General features: G+C 35.3%; 1 protein-coding gene across 2 annotated transcripts in view; it reads left to right on the plus strand.

Annotated features, from left to right (window-relative positions):
* The window catches only part of LOC126776464 (dystrophin, isoforms A/C/F/G/H), a 568,446-nt gene that overhangs the window by 107,993 nt on the left and 441,936 nt on the right, over window positions 1–18,517 (plus strand). For both annotated transcript variants that reach the window (XM_050498980.1, XM_050498981.1), the window contains exon 38: window positions 16,654–16,742. In XM_050498980.1, coding sequence (XP_050354937.1) covers window positions 16,654–16,742 — 89 coding nt within the window. The remainder of the gene's footprint in view (window positions 1–16,653; window positions 16,743–18,517) is intronic.

The following is an 18,517-nucleotide window of genomic DNA, read 5'->3' on the forward strand; positions in this document are numbered from 1 at the left end:
TAATTTGAGTTCCTTCGGAAATATTTGTCCAGCAGTGGCATAATTGAAAAAGATAGCAGTTATATTTTAATATAAAAAAAAAATATGTAAAAAATCATTTAAAAAAAAAATTTGATTTAAACCCATCAATTTATTACGTTATACAATTTATATAAAATAAAAGCGTATCGTGAGATTTATCTGTGTAAATTTATTTTTATAAAATACATTATACATACATTTAATCTTAGAATCACTTGCATCAAGATCAAGTTACGTATTGTATTTTTGTTCATTTAAACCTTGTAAAACTACTTTACACTAAGACAAGACCATTATTCACCAAATTCGCTTTTATAGATTACATTTAAACAAAAATTTTAGTTGATGACTCTGAGCAAGCTCGCCTGGTATGTATCATCTATCTGAAATTCTAACGCTTAGTTCCCAAAGTTGGTCACGCATAGACATGCAAGGAATGATTCAGGCCGGTGGTGACTACTTACCATTAGGTGGCCCATCTCCCCGTCTCCCTTCCATATAAAATGATAGTTCGGTCTCCTCAAAGCACAAAATTGATCGGGAAATTCAAATCGCACTGAGACAAGTATTTTACGCCTCCATTTGATTTGATCACGCCTTCCCCAATGTATTTCATTTTTTCCAATTATTTCAAAATCTCTATAACAGTATTACTTTATACGTTATAACGGTTCGTTTGTGATAGTCCTTACTACAAGGAAATAAGGTTTGATATTCGTTGATTTTTTTTTGTCATCGTTGGTAAATGTCCGCGCAATTTGGGTAGGGTGATGGCTACGCCATTAGGGCGCGTGACGTCGTTGAATCCTTTTAAAGTGGCGTATTTTGAAGGTGTCAGATATATTTTCGATTTTATCAATATAAGCTACATAACTATATATATATATAGTAATACTATATACACTGGCCGCCAAAAAAATCGACCCACCCGTATTTTTTTACTTACAAAGTTGTTATCTTAACTATGCGACGACCTAGGTGGATTGTTTTACTTATGGGACATACATTTAACATTTTATTACCCACTTGATATTGATTTGGAGGAGTTGTAAGTGTTATTGAGGATATTTGGAATATTTTTAAAGTATTGATAAGAAAACGTTACTTTGTGCACAAAGTGCATGGTTAGTTTATTTCCAGTTCTTAACGCGGAGTCATCTCGGTTCGATGTTTATTATTGATTAAGTGTATGAAACTTAGTTGAAACAATAATTTTAATAAGTTTAAACATAAAAAATGGATACTACTGAAGCAGAAGCTGCTCAAGTCGTAGCTCTTATTCATGAGGGGTTAAGTCAGCGAAATGTGGCTAGAACACTAAAATTAAGTCGTTCAGCGGTGCGAAGAGTGTACAGACGCTACTAGGAGACTGGGGAGTATCGCCGGAGACCAGGATCTGGCAGGGGGCGTGTCACGAACCCGACCGATAACCGTTTTATTGATTTGACGTCTTTAAGAAACCGACATCTTTCGGCTGTTGACGTTCAAGGTAGACTCCGAGAAAGTCGTGGAGTGTCTGTGAGTGAAAATACTGTAAGAAGAAGACTTCGAGAGCAAAACTTAAACCCTCACAAGCCAGCAATAGGACCAAAACTCACAGCATCCCATCGACAAGCAAGACTACAATTTGCTAGGCAGCACGTCGATTGGACACTGGACCAATGGGAGACAGTATTGTTCAGTGATGAAAGCCGAATGTCTCTAATAGGCTCTGATGGACGACGTAACGTCATGCGAAGGCCAGGAGAACGCTACTCTCAGTGTTGCATTCGAGAAACAGTCCGATTTGGTGGAGGCTCTACAATGTTTTGGGGAGGTATTTCTTTGACGGGACGCACAGAGCTGGTTTTTTTCCGTAATCGTGCTGTTAATGCTGAAACTTACATAACGGACATTCTGGAGCCTCATGTGATGCCTTACGCTGGATATATTGGGGATAATTTCCAACTTATGCACGACAACGCACGACCTCACGTCGCTAGAATTGTTAAAGACTATCTCAGGGAAGTCGAAATTCCAGTTATGCAGTGGCCAGCCAATAGTCCGGACTTAAAACCGATAGAGCACCTCTGGGACCAGCTAAAACGCACGGTTCGAGCACGAAATCCAATTCCAGAAACCCTGAATCAACTGGAGAAGCTGCCCTAAATGAAGAATGGCAACGGACCCCACAGGAAGACATTAAAAAGCTAATCAGGTCACTTAATAGGCGTATGCAGGCAGTGATTAGGTCAAGAGGAGGAAATACTCCCTATTAAAGTAAGATTTAGGCACCCAAATTTAAAAACAAACGGCATAATCGTTTTGTACACAAAAAAATAAAATTGCGTAAAATTTTGTGTTTTCGTGTTTTGTCACATATTTACCTAAAAACCTATTTTTTGCGCACTATTTCTGTTTTTGTACAATCCTACAATTGCATTTTTTCATTATCAATCTTAAAAATATAAATATGTGGTAGTTTAAAACCATACGATAGCTTTTTTACAAAAAATGTAGGTGGGTCGATTTTTTTGGAGGCCAGTGTATATATATATATATATAGTAACAGTTTAGCTTATAGTACGCGATCATGAATTTAATAAAATAGGGTTCCGTTTATTTATGTATTTTTTTTTTTATAGAATAGGAAGGCGGACGAGCATATGGGCCACCTGATGGTAAGTGGTCACCAACGCTCTTAGACATTGGCATTGTAAGAAATGTCAACCATCGCTTACATATCCAATGCGCCACCAACCTTGGGAACTAAGATTTTATGTCCCTTGTGCCTGTAATTACACTGGCTCACTCACCCTTCAAACCGGAACACAACAATATCAAGTATTGCTGTTTTGCGGTAGAATATCTGATGAGTGGGTGGTACCTACCCAGACGAGCTTGCACAAAGCTCTACCACCAGTAAAGCATATAGTATAAGCCGACATGACTTAATGGTGCGTTATCGTGAAATAATTGGTACTTTCTGTTCGCAACTGCGATTAAACAGTCACCAACAATTACACAACTTTTGATAACAACAGTAAAATTTACGTGTATTGTTTTGTGTGTGTTGCCAACACAAATGTTGTCAATTTTGATTGGATTCGCATCTTTAGGATTTAAATCGTACCCGTTCGCCTATTTATTTTATACAAAAAAATGTAGTTTGTTTTTTATAATGTTGTTGCTAAAACATTATTATTGCCCCGTTGGGTCACTAGATGACTTGTTTCTGAGAGTGCAAGTCCAGTGATTCGAATTCGGGTTTTACAGAAGCTTCTCCCTAGCGGTCCGGAGTTTAAAATTCGGTACTGTTTACACTACCGTGCCTCAGTAAGCATGTAAAGCCGTTGATCCATCGAATTATATTTTTTCGGCAATGTTATATTGCATTCACATCCTATTATGAGAGAGGGAATAAAGAGCGCTAGTGCAAATACAGGATTTACACACAAAATACATATTTGTGCACTAAAAATGTTTCGTGCAATTCCGTTCAGTAAATGCTTAAATGTCCCACTACTGGGCTAAGTCATACAATCGTTTTTTGGAGGAGAATGTTCTGGAATTCCGAACGAGGAATACAGTCAAGAAAAAGTCGTCATTTTGATTTACATAATTTCTTTTATATTTAACGTCGAGATTAATTGACTGAGTATATTGTAAAAACAAAACAGCTCAGATGAAAACGTATCGACGCGTGTTCTTTATGCAAATAGAGCATGAATCTGATTATTGTTCGTATGATTATAACCCTTAAGGCTATTGTTTTTAAAACTATAATACTCTACCCAGAGGTTAGAAAACGATTGTTATTTTTTAGACGTATAAATCTACAAGGCATTCAGTGAATTAATTAAAGCTTTGTTTTGAATGTATCAATTATTTGTAATGCGTCATAAATGAAGGTTTTATTACTTAAAAATATACACATTGGATTGCATTGCTCTCGTTTTTATATATAGTGTAATCTAAAATAATAAGCAAATTAGTGTAAGTAAATATTAGTCGGTGATGCTCTTCGCTCTTGTGATTATGTTACTGTCAGAATGAGACAAATCTTGTTTTGTTATGTTATATTGTATGGTTGTAAATTTATTGTACAGTGTCTAGAGAAGCCGATTATTACAGACATTATTTCTAGAAGAAGTGCGATCTCCGGGTAATCTCTAGAAGCTATACATGTACGTCAATCTAAACACATACAAGGGCTATATTTCGGTTATATATACCTAGTTTCGCCTGCAGATGCATCCGTGTTAGGGGGAGGAGCCCTTCTTCGTCCTTTCTTGGAGTTCAAGCATGCTTCATATAAAATTTCATGAAAATCGGTTCATTGGTTTAGTTGCGATTGCTTTACAGACAGAGTTCGCATTTATAATATAATAGATAATTTAATCGTATTTAAGTAACAATACGTGATATAATTTATAATTTCTTGCCGGCAAAACATTGTAATGCGACTAATTTTAATTTATTGTTATTACGAGATTTAAGCCATATACCTGCTGTCCGTGTCGTAAAAACTCATGTAAATTGACTCCTAAATTTTATTTAGGACATAACGTACTCTGGAGTAAAAAAATAATAAAAATGAGACAAAAAAACGAGCATAAAGATACCTAGTTATGTGTTCAAAATTTCATCTTTCTAGAATAGAGTTATGAATGTTAGTTGATAGGACGAACGACGCGGGACCGTGTACACTTCTTAAGAACAATTATAATTTATATTCTAACCAGTGAGGCATGTCGGTTGAAACGTTACAGAATAATGTTTTAACAATGCGTTAACAGCTGCAGCTTGTTTGGTCGATTAAGTGCGGATAGCGCTTACTCCACTGGCTGTTTACCGCCCTGGTATCCATTCGGGTGGATTGTTTGAGTTTGGGGTATAATGAGAGTACATTCCATTTATATTACATCTTGAGTCGAAATGGATAAGAGGAGAAACACGCGTTTTCAGATGTGTATCAACCACACATGTGGATAAGTGTGAATGTACCGCACTTTCTTATTAAGAGGTGAGGAAAATTTTGCTCAGCAGTGGGACATTAACTGGCTGTTATTTCCTATTTAGTTGCATTTACGGGAATGTATTCTTGGTGGTAGGGCTTTGTGCAGGCCCGTCTGAGTAGGTACCACTTACTCATCAGATATTCTGCCGCTAAGCAGCAATACTTAGCATTGGTGCGTTCCTGTTTCGAGGATGAGTGAGCCAGTGTAATTACAGGCACTAGGGACATAACATCTCAGTTCCTAAGGTCTTATTTCTACCTCTCGCATGTCTATGGGCGGTGGTGACCACTTACCGCCAGGTGGCCCATTTGCTCGTCTGCCTACATGAAAAAAAAATTTTCTCACATATATAGGTATGATTTAAGTTGACATCAAATTATGTCGTGATTAGCTTCCATTTCTCCCATTTATTTGGGGTTGGCGCAGTGTGTTTCTCCATCCGATTTCTCTTCTTTTTATATTCCTGGATTTGTATAAATAGTACAGTTCTAAATTACAAATTGTTGAAGGCTATTCAACTAACAAAATGGACTAAATAATGCCATATACATTGTTTTGGTAATAAGATGTGGGTATAGGTGGTAGGAATTGGCTAAGTCCGTCTGGGTAGGTACCACCCACTCAACATATATTATGTCGCCAAACACGAATAAAGATAATTCGTATAGCTGTGTTCCAGTTTAAAGAGCGAGTGAGTCAGTTTAACTACGTTTAAGAGACGTAAAAACACCTTAATTCCCAAGGTTGGTAATAAATTGACGATATAAAAATGGTCAATATTTCTTACAGAGCCAATGTCATCAAGTATTCCATTTGCTAGTGTGCCTGTAAAAAATACAAAAAAAAAATTAAACAAATAACAAAAAACAATTCCCAGTGTGGCCATGTCCTTGTTCCCAGCAGTGGCGACATTCTCCTATTTTATCGGCTCGTATTCGTGTAATTTGCATTAAAAGCAGCGACGCGACGTTTGAGCGCTATTAAAGCGGCCTTTGATAACAGCGTTCCAAAATGTCTTTAACGAAATGAAATAATTTATTTCAATAAACCGAATATAAAGCACTTGATGATAACTGGTTACATTCACCCGTAGACATTGATTATAAAAAACATAAATACTAATTTATTATACTTCCATACCAAGAATCTTACTCGAAGTAGGGCTTTGTGCAAGCTCGTCTGGGTAGGTACCACCCACTCATCAGATATTCTATCGAAAAACAGCAGTACTTGGTTTTGTTGTGGTTCGGTTTGAAGGGTGAGTGAGCCAGTGTAATTACATAACATTTTAGTTCCCAAAGTTGGTGGCGCATTGGCTATGTAAGCAATGGTTAACTTTTCTTACGATGCCAATATCTATGGACATTGGTGACCACTTACCGTCAAGTGCCTCATATGCTCGTCCACCTACCTATTCTGTAAAAAAAAAATTGTCCCAAATCCCGGGATTTAAATTATCCATTTTGCCTGGAATCACACTGGTCCACTCAATCTTAAAACCAAACATCAATACGAAATAGTGATGTATGATAATACGCCATATTGTTTTCGATATGTTGTCTATCCCTAATGCTGTTAGGATAACACCTTTAGGTATTATTAAGCACGGTGTACGGTTAACTGACACATGTAAGTACCGATAGCAACGAACGCTGAGGTTTAAAGTATCTAATTCACATTTCTAGTAATAAATATATAATATAAAGAAAAATTTAATCATAATAAAAAATAAAAGATAATAAATGCATTAATAAGGCTAGGCTTTTTCATATAAATGGTTTGTAAACTTGTTTTATTAATTAATTATAAAATTAATTGTTTTTCTGACCCTATACATAATCACTATCGAGTAACGCAATATCAAAAGAGCATCCAAATAGAGATTGGAAAGGATGATACGTACAATCATTATCAATAATATTAATAGTTGCTTTTGAATTTATTATTTTAAAAAGCCAAGATGACTCATTTGTTACAACTCTTGAATTCAAGCAAGCATAACTACATTTTCATCTGCTTAATTGTTTACAATAATCTATTATTATACGTATTCAGCGGTAAAGGAAAACATCGTGAGGAAACCTGCATTTGTCTCAGTACGTTTCAAAATTCCTGGAAAGCGTTTCAAATCATCTTTAATAAAGGCATTTCCTGTATAATAAAGTTCGTAAATGAACTTTTGTGTAGCTTATTTAAATGATCGGTAGCTAAAATAAAAAAATGTTTTTTTTTTTTTTAAACATGGAATGCCTACTTATGTATCTTGAGTTTGAAAATAAAATGTTCTCATTTTAAAATGTAGAAATTCAACGGCTCATTCTTTAATAACTCTTCATAGGTTTCCATTTTTTGCATGAGGAATTTCCTATTATATGCATGATAGCAAATAACATATTAGCTGTTGAGACATGCCTCGTATTTCTTTATAAGCTCATGATGTAATCGTAATAAAACTTTTCTAAACATAATTGACTTTATAAAATTGTTTTCATTACAGAATTAATATGAATATAAAAAAGGTCTTATGACTGATGTAGTGGTTAATGAGAATTGACTTTTAAAACTAACAGTCTTAATTCGATTCGCGCTCACTGTTTTTTGTTATAAAAGTGATTGTCGCAGTCATGGTGTTAGTTTATTATTTTAATAGGCGACGTCATCATACGTTTGAATACATAATATTATACGTTTTAATACGAAAATCAAATATCGACGAAATACTTTTTATTGTAATAACGTTTCCGCACATGGCCTAGTGGTTAGTACGCGTGAATCTTAACCGATGATCGTGGGGTTCATTCACTGCATTCACATTCACCACTGAATTTTTATGTCCTTAATTTGTGTTTATAATTTATTTCGTGCTTGACGGTGAAGGAAAACATCATGAGGAAACCTGCATGTGTCTAATATCATTGAAATTCAGCCACATGTGTATTCTATCAATCCGCATTGGAGCAGCGTGTTGGAATAAGCTACAAACTTTGTCCTCAAAAGGGAGAGGAGGCCTTAGCCCAGCAGTGGGACATTAACAGGCTGTTAATGTAACTTTTCCCCAGATATAACTCAATACATGTTTATATAGATGATAAAAACCTTGAGTTAATATTTGTTGCTTTTGTATATGATTTCTTAACTGTCGAGTCGTTCAGTTTAAACCGGCGGTAGCGTTGAATTTTAATGTACCTTAGAATATCTTGAATGAAGTATATATTTGATTATGTATAGTTTATTGGAAATTGTCTAATGATCCTTTAAAATAATCCAACTTATCTATGAAATATATAAAAGCATTTATGTTAAACGCACTAAATGTAAATAAAAACGTTCTAACAAAAAAAAAATCATATAAGTGAATTTGATTATGTTTAAATAGGACCATAAAATGGATTCTTTTCTCCATTGTTATAAAGGACAATTTTGCGTATCAGTTCACACTTTAAATAGGTATCTTAAATTCAGGTCGCTAGCTCACCCCTATCTCCATGACTCACTGGTCCGCTACAATTTTAACGCGTTTTAATCGACCTATTGAATTTTCACACTATATAATTTATATACGTCAGAGGCTCAAAAAAAACTAAATGCCTTTATGCGAACGTTATTTTTGGGTAAAAATTGAATTGCTAACTGATGCAAATCCTTTAAAACCTTATTATGCGGCATGCGTTGAAATACAAAGCGATGGTCCAGTGGTTAGAAAAAAAGAATCTTAATCGAAAGTACAATTGAATTTTCATATACTTAATTTATATTTAATCTCGTGTTCAGCGTTGATTGCATGTTTCGAATGAAAATCAGTCAACGTTGTGTCTTGCAATGCTTTGGACTAGTTTCCGCACTCTTCTTCGCCAGCGTGTGAAGAGGAGAGTTATTGTTGGTACCCTATGCCCTTTTCAGTATACCTGATAACGTATATGCAAAATATATGCAAAATTTTACTCACTTTCGAATTTAATATATATGTACCCATAATAAGCCAGCGTTTGACCATTGACTTGCCTGATGTTAAGCATCAAGAGGAAGGATACTTATTATAAATACTTATTATAATACTTATTATACTGTAATATTACTTACCTACTTACAAAATAGTATTCTTTATTCAAAAAGGCTCTTAAAAGCACCTGAACCGATGTTTTGCAAAATTAAATTAAATTTCAATTTCCGAATATAGATTCTGCGTAGAAGTAGTTAATTTGCTCCGAAAATTAAATTACACAGGTATATTAATTAAATACAATTGAATTATTACTTCTGCTGACTTCCACAAAGTTTTAACCCTGAACATAGAGTGCACACGAAAACAAGCTTTATTTTCTATATATAGATTATATTATGACTGCCTCGTTGGTCTTGTGGCTTGATGTAAGGCTGCAGACCCAGAGGTCCTGGGTTCAATTCCCAGGTCGGGCCAATAAAAAGTTATTGGGTTTTTCTGACTGAAAATTCTCAGTAGCAGCCCGGAGTCTGGAAGTTGGAAGTGTAAACATTCCCGTGCCTCGGAAAGCACGTAAAGCCGTTGATGCTGCGCCTGAACTTTTTCCGGTCGTGTCGGTTTGCCGTCCCATCGGATTATGAGAGTTAGAGATAGAGAGTGCACCTGGGCTTGCGCACACACTTGTGCACAATAATATCTCCTGCGTAGTTAGCTAATCTCTCTTGAGATTGGCCGCCGTGGCCGAAATCGGTCTGGAGAACATTATTGTAGCTTATATGAGAATGATACATTGACATTTTCAGCAAGTATATAGATTGATATTAATATTACAGACGCCAATTGTCCCGCTTGGTAACCTTTTATATGTTATAGTACGGACATGGTGAGTAACCACCATAGACATTGACATTATAAGAACACCCCCCCCCCCTCACACCGCAAATGCACCACCAATCTTGGGAACTAAGATATTATGACTATGCATGCAGTTATATTGGCTCACTCACCCTTCTAACCAGAACATAAAAATGCTAAATATTGCTGCTTGGCGGTCGAATATGTTAAGATATTCTACTTAATTAGTGTTTTACGTAATATTACGATGAGTTTCTTAAATATTTAGTTTTCGATTCTCGTTAGGTTACAGAAATATATTATCCTCACCGTAAAACGTAGATAGTACAGTACATTTGGCTTCACCGAGTTATACCACAGAATAAAAGTTTCCCCCAACTTCAGCCATTTTCACGTCGAATCATGTACGGTGAGCGCAAAATAAAAATGACAGGAAATTCGCCCTACAGTACCATAGCCTACCTAATATGGTTATAACTCTAATCGCTTGAACGGATTTCTGACTACAAGTTTTCCATATTCACCTATAACGTAGGGGAAATGTAATGACGGAATATAGACATTAATACAATGAACTTAAAGACTTTGGTCGTATGAACGTTTTATATTAATTTATTTTGCTGACTGTACTGAAAGGTCGTAATGAGATACGTGACTTCCTAAGGAGTGCAACGTGGAATTTAAAGATTTTCTTTTAAAGTTTAATTATAATCATAATGAATTTGTGTAATTTATATCAAATTTAATGTAATTTATATTAATTTAAAATGTCGTTATCACTTTAAAACCGATTTGTTATCTAAGTCTTTGAGAATCATCGCCGAGCCGAAAATTTAATGGGGAAATGATTTGTTGAAATTACACTACTTGAGCAGTCGACAACAAAATAATATTAATGATGACGTCATTCGTCGGGATCTCATTGGTTAGACCACGCTACGAAACACAAAGCCCTTCTCTTATAAATTTGAAAAAGCGAACCCCCAGAGCGATATTCTCAAGTCGAAGTGTGACCCCACGTGGCACTATATAACCCTTTGCTCGCCTGAAGCTTGTACATGCTCAAGGAGCTCTATTATTCAGGGTCACTGGGATCAAAAGCAATAAATATTCTATTTATCATTCGTTATTCAGTATAGCAATTTGATTAAAGCATTTTCCATACAATTATGAATTACTTGAGGCTGAAGTTATGTCAAAAAATATCAGGGCATCAATGTGAAACATTTGCCAGGCTTTCATCATATCAATTAATTTATATTAAAATGATGAATAATTAAAGAAACAAATAAAATAAATACGGATTAGAATGAATAAAAATTTAATGAATTAAATTTATATTTTTAATATTATATATTATACGTGCCACGAACACACATAAATAGAGAGCACCATCAGAAAGAAGGCATGGAGACATTAGAAAGCGTCATGCCGTTTCCCGTCATGGCATACGATATACAACTAGATACTTTTGCGTAATGTCTTAATCATGGTGACGGTTAAAATGTGATAGTGCAAATATGCGGGCAGCTTCGCACGCCTATACATATATATACCCAATGTTCATTTCTATACATGAGCATGATGAACGTGTATGTAAAATTTAATGATGTTTGATTATATAGTTAAGATTTGAAAGCGAATTGCGAAAACTCACTTTCGCAATTGTAATATTAGTCGAATGTGAATACCATTGCCATAGAGGTTGATCTGATGCAGCACCATCTAGCGGTGAATCACAAAACAAAGTGGTTTATATAAAAATCTTATAAATATCATATTTTAAGGTTCAGAAGTGAAATTGTATAATTTATAATTTTTAAAAACGTAACTGAAAATTAATTAAAATCAATTAGATACATTAATCATTCAAAAATTAAGCAAGTAGTACCGTAATTGTGATAATTATTGCTATCTAATAAGAAATTAAATAAAAAGAAATGCCTTACGTATACTACATTACTTAACAATAATTGTCAGGAACTTCGACCGTCATGTACGTTGACAAGCAAATAAATCAAAACTACTCGTGGTTTCATACAAAACGGGTACTTACTTAAACTTAGTGAAGTCGACGCAGTAATACTCATAGTATATAAACGCCCTATGTCATATGAAACTATAACTCCATAGCTGACGTGGTTTTAATAAATAGCGATGTTATGTTTAATTTAAATTTCGATTTATTGATTGACAGAAACATCGTTTAGCACATCATCATATTCAGCCCACATTAATCCACTGCTGGACATAGGCCTCCTCACAGGCGCGCCAGTTCTGCCGGTCCTGTGCTAGTCGCAGTTTAGCACAATAAATCTAAATTTAGGTGCAGATTTAGGTTACCTACCTAGGTAAATGTATATATAAAACTCGGTGGTAGAGCATTTTGCAAGCCCGTCGGTGTACCACCCACTCATCACATCTTCGACCAGCCAGCAATATTTTTGATGCGTTTCGGTTTGAACGGCAATTGAACCAGTACAGGCACAACGGACAGGGTAGCGTATTGACGATAAAGAATGGCTAATTTTCTTCCATTGTCAATGATTATGAGTAGTGACAACTTACCATCACGTGTGTCATTTACCGGACTGACTTCCTTTTAAAGAAAAACCAAGCCAGTCTAACGTAGCGGTTATTGTTTACATAATGATTTAACAAACCGCAATAATCCAAATCCACTCCCAGAGGGTTTACATGCCCCCACCATTAATAGGGATAAAGGAGTGTACCGCCAGATTAGTAGGGATGTGGACTCACGTATTAGGTCCTAATCCTCGTAATAATCCTAATACTCTGTTAAATACTTCGTATTAAATACTTGTTGATAAAGACAAAACGTTATTCCTTTCAACGGAAGTTTAAATGGATCGACACTAAAATATTACTTTGCTAATAAACAAGAAGACGTTTGTTTTGTTGTTGTTGAAAAAAATACTATTTAACTAATATACATAATACTTTTATGCGCCGCGTTTCGGAGATGTTAATATAATATTATAACGTAAATAGTAGCGTTTCGCTAAGTTAAAATTAGGCTATTGACGTAAATGCGTGAATTTTTGGTTCTTCATATCATCATCATCCATTAGACGTCCAATGGTTTTTTTTTATAGAATAGGAAGGTGGACGAGCATATGGGCCACCTGATGGTAAGTGGTCACCAAACGCCCTTAGACATTGGCATTGTAAGAAATGTCAACCATCGCTTACATAGCCAAAGCGCCACCAACCTTGGGAACTAAGATTTTATGTCCCTTGTGCCTGTAATTACACTGGCTCACTCACCCTTCAAACCGGAACACAACAATATCAAGTATTGCTGTTTAGCGGTAGAATATCAACATAGGCTTCTCCAATGGCACGCCACTGAGTTCGATTATTCTCAATTTCAAAGTTCTTCATATATTAATCGTAAATGAAACCCCTCTCCTTATCATTAATCGTAATGAAGCCGAGATGGCTCAGTGGTAAAAACGTGTGAATCTTAATCGATGATCGTGGGTTCAAACCCGCGCAAGTACCACTGAATTTTCATGTGCTTAATTTGTTATTTATAATTCGTCTCGTGCTTTACGGTGAAGAAAAACATCGTGAGGAAACCTGCATGTGTCTAATTTAACTGAAATTTAACTGAAATTGACTTTATTTACCGGTTCTTCACAGATGTGAAAATTTTCCTACTGAACAATTACTTTTAACAAGTAAGTGCATTGAATAAAGTCAACTAGATCTTATCTAGTGTTTATCTTAATTACATTATAAATATTCCTTCTAATTTTCAATAGTGTTAGTTCCCTACCGTTATAAATGGAATCACGAACAAGTTGCTGTCATTTTGTATTCGCTTTAAGAGGATAAATGGAACGTTCCGTGCACTATACAGGCTTAGTGTTGTTCGTACAAAAACTGTCGATAATAATGTATACGAAAAAATAAAAATAAATTGTAGCGTAATAGTACAGCTCGTACCGTTATTTAGTGATGCATAATTGGAAATACACACGTATTGTTTTGAATTTCTATCTACGATTATATATGTATATTTTTGCAAAGTGGTTACGTGTAGCTTTTGAAGTTAATGTAACATGTTACAACGTGAGACGAGCCGCATGTCTTGATGACCGCGAGCTCAAACCGATTGTCAGTTTATCGATAAATACCTTTGAGTGTTTCGTCATTAGAATTAAACGCGTTATTTCAAACACACAATATATCGTTTTTAATTTCTGTTTTGTATTGATACGTTTTATTAGGACGCGTCTGAAGTCTGTGCTCTCAACGAACATTTGATTTTTTTATCAATCGTTATATATCACGCTCATCACAAATGTTACGTTACGATAATATGTTATATCAGTCACCAGCTGTATGATGACTCTTGACCGATTTCGGGCACGGCGGTCAATCTCCTTTGAGACGCGCAACTGCGCAGAACATATCGTAGTGTACAAGTGTGTGCGTGAATACAGGTACACTCTCTATTCCTTCTCTCCTAACCCAATCAGACGGCAATACTGACACGACCGGAAAGAGTTCAGGCGCAGAACAGATGGCTTTTCGGTGCCTTGCAAGTAGATGAAGTGCATCTCATATAGTTCTAACTTCCAGACTCCGGGCTACTACTGAGGATTTCGATAAAAAACCCAATAACATTTTATACGCCCAATTTTAAGGGCTTTGGGATCTGCGCCTTTATATCTATTCACTAGACCAATGAGGCAGACAGGCAGCGTTATGTCGTCACTACGAATGAAATTTGAACGCAGCTGTGCACTGAGCAGTGTGCTCGCAACGTACGATATAGTCATTTATTGCACATGCCTAACGCATAACGCTCGTAGTAGCGTTACGATATTTTACATCGGGTATCAGCTTCATGAAATTGTATCAAATATCGATATATCGATGTCGATTTTGTGTTCAGTTCACGTTGTTAATTTTCGTTAGTCAAAACGATATATTCGCCTGTATTCGTGCTAGTAAGCTGCAGTCGGCGGTAATCGACTCACATCGACACACTGTGCTAAATGGATTTACCATAATGCAGTCGTATTTTTAAACGAAATATAAATGGTTCAATGAGACGTTTATAGATGGCGTTGCTCGTTTTCTGACGTTTTAAGTCAGTATACATGCATATTTCTCTAGTTTTTAAGGAGCTCATATAATATTTTCTTATTATACTTATTATTTTTAATAATTTATGAATAAATAATTTTAATAATTTCGTTGCAATATTAATAAAATTATGTTTAACATTAATTAAAATTATTTATATTCATTTAAAAGAGGGTCTAACTACACAAGAAGTGTTGTTTAAATTAATAGAATTGGAGGTTAAAATCGATACAAATACCAAAAACAAGTCAACTACGATAGCTTAGTAGAATGTATGAAACAACAGTCGTTTTAGGAGTACGAATGAATGAAATGAAGAGCCGTGATGGCCAAGTGGTTAGATGACAAGAATCTTAATCGATAATTCCAAATCGAATCCAGTAAATTTTTATGTATTTATAATTCATCTCGTTCTCGGTGAACATATACAGGTTGAACACAAATAGGTGGTCACGATGTTATTCTTTAGAACACGTGATGAAATATACACACAAATTAAGCACATGAAAATGTGGTGGCGGGCCAAGGTTTGAATCCTCAATCTTTGGTTAAGATTCACGTTTTCTTGCTACTGGGCCAAGTATTTATTCGTTAAGTAATGTTTTTAATATATAAATATATCATGTTGGTTTCCATTTTGTGTGACAGAAAATGTTGTTCGTATTTCTGTCGTTAACACGAAGGTTGATTGACAATACATTAACAGAGAGCTGAGTCGGTGCTGTCGAACTTTGTTGACACATAAGCACGTGACTTGAGAAACACTTATGTAACTAAACTAATAATATAAATCTAAAGATTATTATATATGTATTTTTATATATATGGGTGACATATCAACGCACAGCCCAAACTATAATGGCTAGTGCTATAAATTTGTAGCACTATGAAAATGGATTGTATGAAAATTCTTGATGTTCGAAGAAAGAGCTGTGGAATCGAAGCGAAGCAGCGTAAAGCGCTAGTTATATTATAAACGCGAAAGTTTGTGGAATGGATCTTTGTTAATCTTTCACGCAAAGGTACTGAATAGAGTTTTATGAAATTTGGAGGAGAGATAGCTTATACCCCGACTCGACACATACGCTACCTAACACATGTAAACTAACTTAATAGCTAAATAATGCCCAGTGTGTTATTCCCCTTAATTTTATTTACTATAAAAAATCAATACAGCTCACGCGCCTCCTATTGTGACTTGATGTTACTATGTTTGAAACCTTCACGGGAGTGTCACTGACAACTATAAAGCTTTAACTCATACAATGAAATAAAGTATATGAACAAATAATTATTTATATGATAAGATTCGGTAAAGTTAAACTCGGCTGGGCAAAGGACGATTCAAGCATTTTCCGTCATTATCCACTGTGATCATACAACATTCTTGAATTATATTTTAATTTTGGGTAATAACTTTTCAGCCGAGATGGTAAGAACGCGTTGAATCTTAACCGATGATCGTAGGTTCAAATCCGGGCAAGCCCCACTGAATTTTCATTTGCTTAATTTGTGTTTATAATTCGTCTCGTGCTAATTTCGCTGCATGTGTCTAATTTCACTGAAATACTGCCATTTGTGTATTCCATTAACGCGCATTGGAGCAGCGTGATGGAATAAGTTCCAAACCTTCTCCTTCAAAAAAGGAGGAGGTCTTAGCTCAGCAGTGGGACATCCACAGGCTGTTACTAATAAATTTTATTTTTATTGTTACAGAGTGGAGCGCGCGGGTAGGGTCACGGCGTCAATCGGCGCAGGGCTCGCCCGCCGCGCTGCTCGCGCACTTCGATACCAGCGTACTTCAGGTACATTTAGAAACATATACTATTTAAAACATACACATATTATGTTGCACAATTGTGTGCACAATCACAGATCCCTCATACTCATCATCCGATGGGACGGCAATCCGACACGATCGAAAAGAGTTCAGGAGCAAGTCAACGACTTACGTGCTTACCGAGTCACGGGAGTGCAGATACCTCCAACTTGTAGAATTGGGCTGCTACTGAAAATATTCGACAAAAATCCACCTTTTATCTGCCCGATCTGGTACTTGAACTCAAGATCTCCGGATCTGCGGCCTAATAATATAATAATAATAATATCCTGGGACATTTCTCACACACGGCTATCTGATCCCAAATTAAGCTTATACAAAGCTTGTGCTATGGAAACCAGACAACTGATATACTACATATACTACTTTTTTTTTTTTGTAAATACATACTTATATAGATAGTTACACCCAGACTCAGGACAAACATTCATGTTCATGCACACAAATGTCCGTCCTGGGTGGGAATCGAACCCACAACCTTCGGCGTGAAAGGCAAGTGTTCTACCAACCACGCCAACCGGCTCGTCTAATATCTAGCCACTAGACCAAAGAGGCTGCCAATACGTCATGTTTATTTGTATAACCTGTATTTGCTTTGTGTAATAACAGGAAATCAAATAACTGTTTCCGCTTGTACTCGACGAGATAAACAGCCGAAGTTTATTAAAATGAACTTTAAACCTGGATTTCAATTAACATTAAATCATCGCATTTTCATGTGTATTTTCAGTTTATATGTTTTTTTATTGTATATTTGTTTTATTCGTAAGTTAACGTAGCTACTACTGTTGTTTTAAAGATGAAAACAATTTAAAGTTGACATATTAAACGTAAAACCTTAGAGGCTTTATAAACGTTTGTTTACCGTATCTTTAGTTAAACACTAATTTCTCTCTTTCTACCACCATTGATTTTACATTCGAAAGAAGAAGACACAATACGTTCTTATTGTTAAACTTATCATCCCATATTTTTATAGTCTAGGTAGACGGACGAGCATATGGGCCACCCGATGGTAAGTGGTCACCAATGCCCATAGACATTGGCATTGTAAGAAATGTTAACTATCGTTTACTTCGCCAATGCGCCACCAACCTTGGGAACTAAGATGTTATGTCCCTTGTGCCTGTGATTACAATGGCTCACTCACCCTATAAATCGGATAATTAACATAAAGCTCGATGATATATTACGAAATAAATTTAAATTACAATTTACTTAAGTCGATATGCCATTAAATTCCTTTATAATTATCAAGTTAACTTAATATTACTTAAGTAAATATTTAAATGAATAAATAAGTAAGTTACAAATAATTTTAGTTAATATGAATTTATTCTTTATATTATTTCCGTACTTATTTGCTTATTACATATTTGTATTAAGCTCAATAGATTTTAAGTATAACTTATACTTAAAATTTTTTCGCACACTATGCCCGATTAGTGTTCCTGGCAAAAAAAAACAAACATTTGTCTTTACAGAGATTGCCTGGAAGAGATCACTATAAGTGTTCAACTTCTTATTATATGTTATTAAATGTTTGTGAATTGGGTGCAATAAAGGATTAAAAAATAAAAAATTAATATTTCTCTTCAGAATTTATAGTGCACAATTCTAAAGCCAGGTGAATGAAATTTATTTGGATGTACTTCAAGTTTGAATTGCTTTAGAAATAGTTGAAAATATTTTTACCTAAACTGCACAATGAAGCTTTTATTCCGTTTTAGTATTTTATGT

This window comes from Nymphalis io, chromosome 20, assembly GCF_905147045.1.
Source record: "Nymphalis io chromosome 20, ilAglIoxx1.1, whole genome shotgun sequence".
NCBI classification, from domain to species: Eukaryota; Metazoa; Arthropoda; class Insecta; order Lepidoptera; family Nymphalidae; genus Nymphalis; species Nymphalis io.